The following is a 7,957-nucleotide window of genomic DNA, read 5'->3' as shown; positions in this document are numbered from 1 at the left end:
CCCCCGAATTGGCAACCGAAAATAATTTTTCCAAAACGATTTGAAATTTTTTAATTTAATTGTTAATAACTTTTTAACGAAGCCTCCATCAACAAATTGGTATTCTTGATTTTCGTCTTATTTTGGCCTCTAGAATCTCCCATTAAAATTTTTCCCAGGGGTGGTCGAACACCCTGTATACATAGAAAAATTAAATTGCTTATGTAGAATGTGAGAAAGCGATCTATATGTGTTTATAATATAAAATAGGTCGTTTTGTTTCTTTCGTCTTGGGGACGCCTTCTCGCAACGTTTCTCGTATGTTACGTTTCGATTTGCATTACGAGCTGCAACAGCCTGCTTGCGCTCATTCATATTTATTTAATTATTTCCTGTTATGTTAAATATATTACTTATTTAAACAAATACTGTGTGGTAAATTCTGTCATTGAATTAAAAAAAAATATTCGTTTTTAATAAGTTTTCGGACCATAACTCCCCTCCCTTTTCGAGTGAACTGGCTCTGGGTTAGGTCTCATATAACACGGTTTCAGACAACACGGCATTTTATAGGAACCGATCTACCGTGTTATAGGAGGGTTTCAAACTGTATTTTTTCGTTTATTTAATGAAGTTTAATCCTCCTCCGGGGGCGGCGGAGCGGAGACAGTGTGTCGCGTGAATGGGAATTCGGAACAAAAATCATAGCTTCTAAAGAATTCCAGTCAATTTTCGACCTAAGACCTCTTACACTTTTTTTTTAAAGAGAATACAAAGATACAACAAACAAATCGATAGACAAAAATTATATATTTTTGTTAAAAAAAAATTGAAACGACCTTGATTTCTTGTTGAATAAAAACTGTTTTGCTAATTTCTACTATTGCAATTTCTTGTCAAGTGTTGTCATTTCTGTGTAACTTTTGTTCGAAAAGTTTTTTCATTGGTTTAGAGGAAGTGTCTGAAATCAGAGGTGCCAGAAGTGCACCGAAGTGTGTGCATAGTGTGCTCTCTCGCGCGTACGTGAGCTCGTAATGTTTCGGAAAGTCGACAAAGGCAAACTGACGCTGCCCGAAGTAATTTCGGACCGCCTCGTGAGAGTCGAGAGAGAAAGGCTCACATTTGCCTTCTCGCTCTTAACAACTGAAATCCGACCTCCCGTCAACGGCATACGATTTGGAATCTCGAGTCGAGATTCTCGACTGACTGCCCAGGCATTTTTACTTTCCGACGCACATGACGATGTAGGCGCACATCAGCAAAGTACGTAAGTAGTTTGAAAAAGAAATTTTGTAAAATTTATTTTACGAAAATAAATGGGTTTTAAAACCATATCATATCATATTTTAATTATTGACAAAAAAAAGAAATTTTTTTCTTATTATTATTCTTATATGTGAGCGTAACATATGTATATTATTAATACGATTTTTCAAAATCAATAGTTTAAGATTGAAAATTAATAAATTAAAATGAGAATCCACTCTTTGCCAGTATCGTGCACGCTGTGGGATTTTTCAATAAGAAGAGTTATTATCTTATTTTTGTAACATAAACAAAACTTAGTAGTAGAATTAATAGTTGCAGAAATTAATTAATAATGATTTTCCTCGATATGTTTTTAGATAACCGTATAATTATCAATTTGTTATGACGAACTGAATATATTATATGTTTGATTTGGCTTAACTTTGCATAATGTGCACCATCAAACCGTTTAAACCACAAAAGAAAAGTGATCCCGTTTGCCAGTTTAATACAAAGTATGGGTTGGATTAAAAATTTTAAAAGGACATAGTCGAATACAAAACATAGCGTTTCATTTTCATCAGAACAGTAACATGAGTTAGCAGGTAATGTCATAAAACTGTTTTACCCGGTTATACCCCTTTTTACCTCAAGTATAAGGTAAAAAGTACGAGGTACGACTATCCGAAAATCGTTCACATTTTATCAATGTAAATGAAGCGGTCATTCCATTCCATCATCATCATTAAATAGAAAATTTTGTAATTTCTTTTAAAACAGAACTTTCGTTAGATGCACGTGGTGCTTGAAATTTTTATGTTTTGACTGTTTTTACGAAAAGTACCATCCAGATTCATGTACTTCGTACATTGAAAATAACATATTATGTTGTAAATGTAATTTTGGTTAAATTCAACTTTAAAAAAGAAATATTCGAAGGGCATACAAAAATATAATGTAACATGTTATGTACGATTGTACGAAAATATGATTGAAAAAATAAAAAAAAGATTTGTTCTACCAGGGTTCGAATCTGCAGAGCAAAAGAAGAAGCTCGAACTTGCAGGCAAACACCTTATCACTCACGGCCACGGTGATTAGTGGTGAATAGAATATAGTTCTATTTCTGAAAATAGTACCTGTAATAACTTTAATAATACATATCTCATTCGCTCTCGGGCAGTCAAACCGATCGGACGTGTTGACAATCGCTCGCGAGTTTCTGTGTGTATAATTCAGTCTACTGAGCCGTGTCGGTGCGCGGATCTCCACACAACAACGTCAGTGCTATCGGTGAGTCTTCTAAATACAGAAGACCCGCCATGGAAGCCATGGAATTTGGCAATACAACGAATCACATTCAAACCAATACAACAGTTCAGCCTACAAAATCGTACGCATCAGCCACGGTAAGCAGCGCTTTTCCAACCAAGGAACAGGCAGTAATAATCGACGTCATAGACGGAGTTACTATTAAAGAATATGCACAAGCTGTAGCAAAAATCACTGGACCCAACTCCATACGATTTATCTCCCGCATATCGAACAATAGAATCTGTGTTTTCCTCGATAGTAAAACAACAACAAAAGACCTCGTCACCAATTTCAAATCACTGCCCATCAACAACACATTCACCCCAATCAGACCCTTAATAAATCCATCACAACGAATTATTCTGTCCAATGTTTCTCCTACCATACCACATGACTACATCGAAAAAGTACTAACAAACCAGAACATCAAACTGACTTCGAAACTATCCTTCCTTAGAGCGGGACTACAAGACCCCGGTCTCTCCCACATAATGAGCTTCAGGAGACAAATTTATATAAACCCAGACGATATCCACAAACTCCCCGAATCGTTCCTAATCACGTACGACGACACACAATACAGAATTTTTGTTTCCACCGACAAAGTTACCTGTTTTTTGTGCAAACAAGAAGGTCACATCGCAAACCAATGCAATTTTCAAACCGTGACACCAACATCAAACCCAACAGGCAACAAGGAAATGAGAAATAATCTAACACTAAACGAAATGGAATCAACGACAAGCTTCAACAACTCACAGCATAACAGAGACCTCACAAACGAAAACCCAACCACAACCGAAACCAACGAGACAGGGAAAGATCCCAATGGTAATATTCCAGCCAACCCCCCTACGGCTAACTCCAGCGCAGACAACAACCCAATACTTGCCATTGTGAACTCTCAAGTTCAAATAAAAAAGAGACCACTATCAGACACCTCAGAAGAAGACCAACAGCCAACAAACAAGCCCATCTCAACACCCGCAAAACCATGTGCTAATGACTCTAATCCAAACGAAAAACCTGCTTCCACCACTATAAAAAAGAAACCTAAACGTAGCCAATCACTATCAAGAATTATCGAACAAATTGACGACATCCTAAAACCAGCAAAAATAGCTCTGGACGACCCCTCTAACCATTTTATCCTTAACTATTCCCAATTGAAAAGTTTCCTGGAAAATGCTATCGGCACAGAAAACCCAAACATTATCGCGATCGACTACACTTCTGACGTGAAAGCATTAGTACACATGCTTCTCCTAATCTACCCCCTAATACAAGACCAAAGAATGAAAAACAGACTACACCGATTAATTAAAAAACTAGAAACAGAAGTCGCAACAACAATCTCACTACAAACCATCCTCTCGAAAGAGGGGAACCCATCCTCCCTAGATCCAAAACCCCTATAAACCCAAGTTACCAACCAGGTTTTTCATGCCACTACAAATTATCCAATGGAACTTGAATGGTTTCTACAGCCGACTCGAGCACCTCCAACTACTAGTCGAAGAATTTCAGCCACAAATAATCTGTCTACAAGAAACCAACTTCAAAAATCACAATTCAGGTAAAATCAAAAACTATAAAACCTATTTCAAAAATCGCAACACTGCACACGCAAGCGGAGGAGTCGCCATCTTTGTCAGAAATAACATCCACAGTCAAGAAATAACAGTGACATCCAATCTAGAAGTTATCATCACTAAAGTAACATGCCCTAAAGATCTGTACATATGCAATATATACCTACCGAACAGTCAACACTTAGATGAATCCGAACTCACTCAACTAATAAACCAAATTCCAAAACCCTTCATTATACTTGGCGACTTTAATAGCCACAATACCCTCTGGGGATCACATAAAACCGATTCGCGAGGAAATTCCATTGAAAAAATAATAAACTCAACAAATCTCTGCTTACTAAACACTAACGAACCCACTCACTTCTGTTCGGCATCCGGTCGGTTCAGTGCAATTGACCTATCCCTATGCAGTCCAACAATCACTCAAGACATTACATGGAACACAGTACAAGACCTATACGACAGCGACCACTTCCCTATTAAGGTGACATGCAAACTAAACCGAATCACTGAAACAAATAAAGCCCCCAGATGGAAATTCCAGAAAGCTGACTGGGATATGTTTCGGAAAGTCATATCGGACTCATCCTCCCTGCTCATAGAAATAAATCCAACAAACCTAAACCCAGCACTCGAACACCTCTCAGAAGTCATCATCGCAGCAGCCAGTGCAGCCATCCCGAAGACAAAAAACAAAACCAACGCCAACGCCAAATATAATCCATGGTGGAATGAAAAATGCCCACAAGCTGTGAAAGACTGCAAACACGCTTTCAACCGGTACAAAAAACAAAAAACCGCAGAAAACCTTATCAACTTCAAAAAATACCGTGCCATATCCCGTAAGATCACAAAGGACAGCAAAAGACGATCATGGATAAACTATACCTCAACTCTTAATGCACATACTCCTCCCTCAGCAATTTGGAAAAAGATAAGAGCTATCAAAGGTTCTAACCAACATTCCTCAATACCAGCCTTAAATAAGGAAGACAACTCTATCTCCACCGACCCAAACGAAATATCCGAAATCCTGGTGACGACATTCCAGAAAAACTCCAGTGACTGCAACCATTCAAAACAGTTCCAGAACTACAAACAGAAAACCGATTCTAACGCGTCGAAGTCTCCAATCATAGACCAAGAATCACCTTACTCCTCCAACCTAAATTCACCTATCCAATTTGATGAACTGCTATACTTCCTAAACAAATGCTCGAATACCAGTCCCGGACCCGATGGAATACCCAACATCTTCCTTACCCATCTCCCGCAAGAGGCGCTCAACTACATGCTAGCAATATTCAACTGCATTTGGTCCCACAACATCTTCCCAACCAAATGGAGAGAAGCTGTCGTCATCCCAGTCCTGAAACCAGGCAAAACTCCAACAGACCCCAACAGCTATCGACCGATTGCTTTAACAAACACAATGTGTAAATTAATGGAAAAAATTATAAACTACAGACTCCGATGGTACTTAGAATCAAGACATCTCATAGCTAAACAACAAAGTGGCTTCCGACTATTTCACTCCACATACGACCACCTAATAAATCTGGAAACGAATGTATGCGACGCGTTTGCTAACAACCAATATGTAACAGCCGTTTGCTTAGATATAGAAAAAGCATACGACATGGTCTGGAGGAACCGAATCCTAAGAATTCTCCAGAATTTCGGCCTTTATGGAAACATCCTTAATTTTATCAGCAACTTCTTATCTATAAGAACTATCCAAGTTAGAGCCAACAACGTCCTATCCACCACAAAAATTCTAGAAAACGGAGTACCTCAAGGCTCCGTCTTAAGTGTTTCGCTATTCCTAATCGCTATAAACGACATACTGGACAACATACCAATTCCGGTTAAAGGACTTTTATTTGCCGACGACTTAACCCTATTATGCAAAGGAAGGAACCTCCATACCATCCAGATTCAACTACAAGAAGCACTAGATAAATTGCAGAAATGGTCACTTTCGACAGGGTTCAAATTTTCTTCCACCAAGTCAAAAACAATTACTTTCAGCAGAAAGAAACAATACTCGAACATAAAACTAACTCTCGATAACCTGACAATCAAGGAAACATCTTCTATCAAAATATTAGGATTAACATTTGACTCTCAGCTAACATGGACGCCTCATATTAACAAACTCAAAACTGATTGCTACCATCGACTTAACATACTTAGAACAATAGCTGCTAAAAACTGGGGAGCTGACCTCAAAACCTTACTCCTAACGTATAAGACAATAGTGAGATCAAAAATGGACTATGGATCAATCATATACAACTCAGCCAACAACAACATATTAAAGAAATTAGACCCTGTACACAACAATGCTCTCAGAATAACTGTGGGCGCCTTCCGCTCTAGCCCGATCAACGGCATCCTCAATGAAGTTTCAGAACCTCCACTACAAATCAGAAGAAAATACCTAAGTACTAAATTTGCAGTAAGAATTGCCGCCCACCCACAGAACCCAGTCTTCCATAACGTATTCAGAAATAACAACCTAAATCACTTGCATCAAAGGAAAAGAACACCCCATCCACTTTGCTACAGAATCAGTAATTATCTGAAGGAGCTCGGCATGGAAATCCAGCTCTCATCGATCAGATCTATCCCCAGCATTCCTCCGTGGACTTTTCCAAGAATTAACACTAACACCTCTCTACTAAAATACAGCCAAAAGAAATCTGATCCAATCATGCTAAAGGCTATGTTTCAAGAACTAGAAGCAGGACTCGCAAACCACGTACACATATACACAGATGGGTCCAAGACACCAATCGGATCCGGATACGCAATTGTCAGAAACCAGTTAATCGAAAAAGTTAAACTCCACCACAAAACACCCATCTTTCTATGCGAACTTCAAGCAATCAAACACGCCATCAAATCAACCTTAACCGACCATAATACAAATTTTGCAATCTTCTGCGACTCCACAAGCGCCATCTCAGCATTACAGAAGCTATGGACAAGCGATCCTGTCACTCAAGAATGCCAAGAAGCCTACACCAGATCAAGCCAAAAGAACAACTCAATAACCATAATATGGATTCCTTCCCATATTGGCATAACTGGCAACGAAAAAGCGGACCGCGCAGCCAAAGAAGCAGCCAACTCAACACCCAACCACCACGACAACAGCACACATCTGGAAACGTTACTCTCCACTCTTAAAGACAAAATTAAAGATAGTTGGAACAAAGAGTGGAGTGCATTAGCAAAACCCCGTACAAAATTAATAAAAAACAATTTTTTCGAAAAATCCATTACCTGGAAATTACCCAGACCAGATCAAGTGATAGTATCTCGTATCATCATAGGCCACACTAAACTGACTCATCAACATCTTCTCCACAAGGCAGACCCACCAATATGCGAAACGTGCAAAGACCTCCTTACAATAGAACATATCATCATCCACTGCAGAAAATATATTCCAATCAGGCAACGGCACAACATTAAACCAACCTTAAAGGACAATCTGAAGGACAACACATCGGCCCAAAATTTACTACAGTACCACAAAATGACTAAATTGTACAACAAACTTTAATAATGTATTATCCGAGTCGCTAATAACCCTTAGCGGTTGATGCGACTTTAAACAACAAATAAAAAAAATAAAAAAAAAAAAAAAAAAAATACATATCTTAAAGTAAAACCTAACCCAAAACCGGGTACCATTCCAACTTTTCCTTGTTAGAACCGAGTTTTCAATTTGTCTTAGCGAAAAAAACAGCTGGTTAATAACCTGCTTACCCGTTTTCAATTACCAAACATTTATTTCTCAATTAACCCTT

The 7,957-nt window shown here is 38.4% G+C and overlaps 1 protein-coding gene across 1 annotated transcript; it reads left to right on the top strand.

Annotated features, from left to right (window-relative positions):
• The first annotated feature begins 4,695 nt into the window (after nucleotides 1-4,695).
• LOC143341179 (uncharacterized) lies at nucleotides 4,696-7,710 on the top strand. The gene has a single exon (XM_076763902.1). The coding sequence runs from the start codon at nucleotides 4,696-4,698 to the stop codon at nucleotides 7,708-7,710; it is 3,015 nt and encodes a 1,004-aa protein (XP_076620017.1).
• The last annotated feature ends 247 nt before the right edge of the window (nucleotides 7,711-7,957 follow it).

Source organism: Colletes latitarsis, chromosome 4, assembly GCF_051014445.1.
Source record: "Colletes latitarsis isolate SP2378_abdomen chromosome 4, iyColLati1, whole genome shotgun sequence".
In the NCBI taxonomy this organism is placed as follows: Eukaryota; Metazoa; Arthropoda; class Insecta; order Hymenoptera; family Colletidae; genus Colletes; species Colletes latitarsis.
Note: the sequence above shows the minus strand (reverse complement) of the source record. Positions and strands in the feature narration are given on the sequence as shown.

Bases quoted from the DNA above. Each gene is read 5' to 3' on its own strand.
- LOC143341179 (XM_076763902.1), top strand. From the start codon at position 4,696: ATGTTTCGGAAAGTCATATCGGACTCATCCTCCCTGCTCATAGAAATA.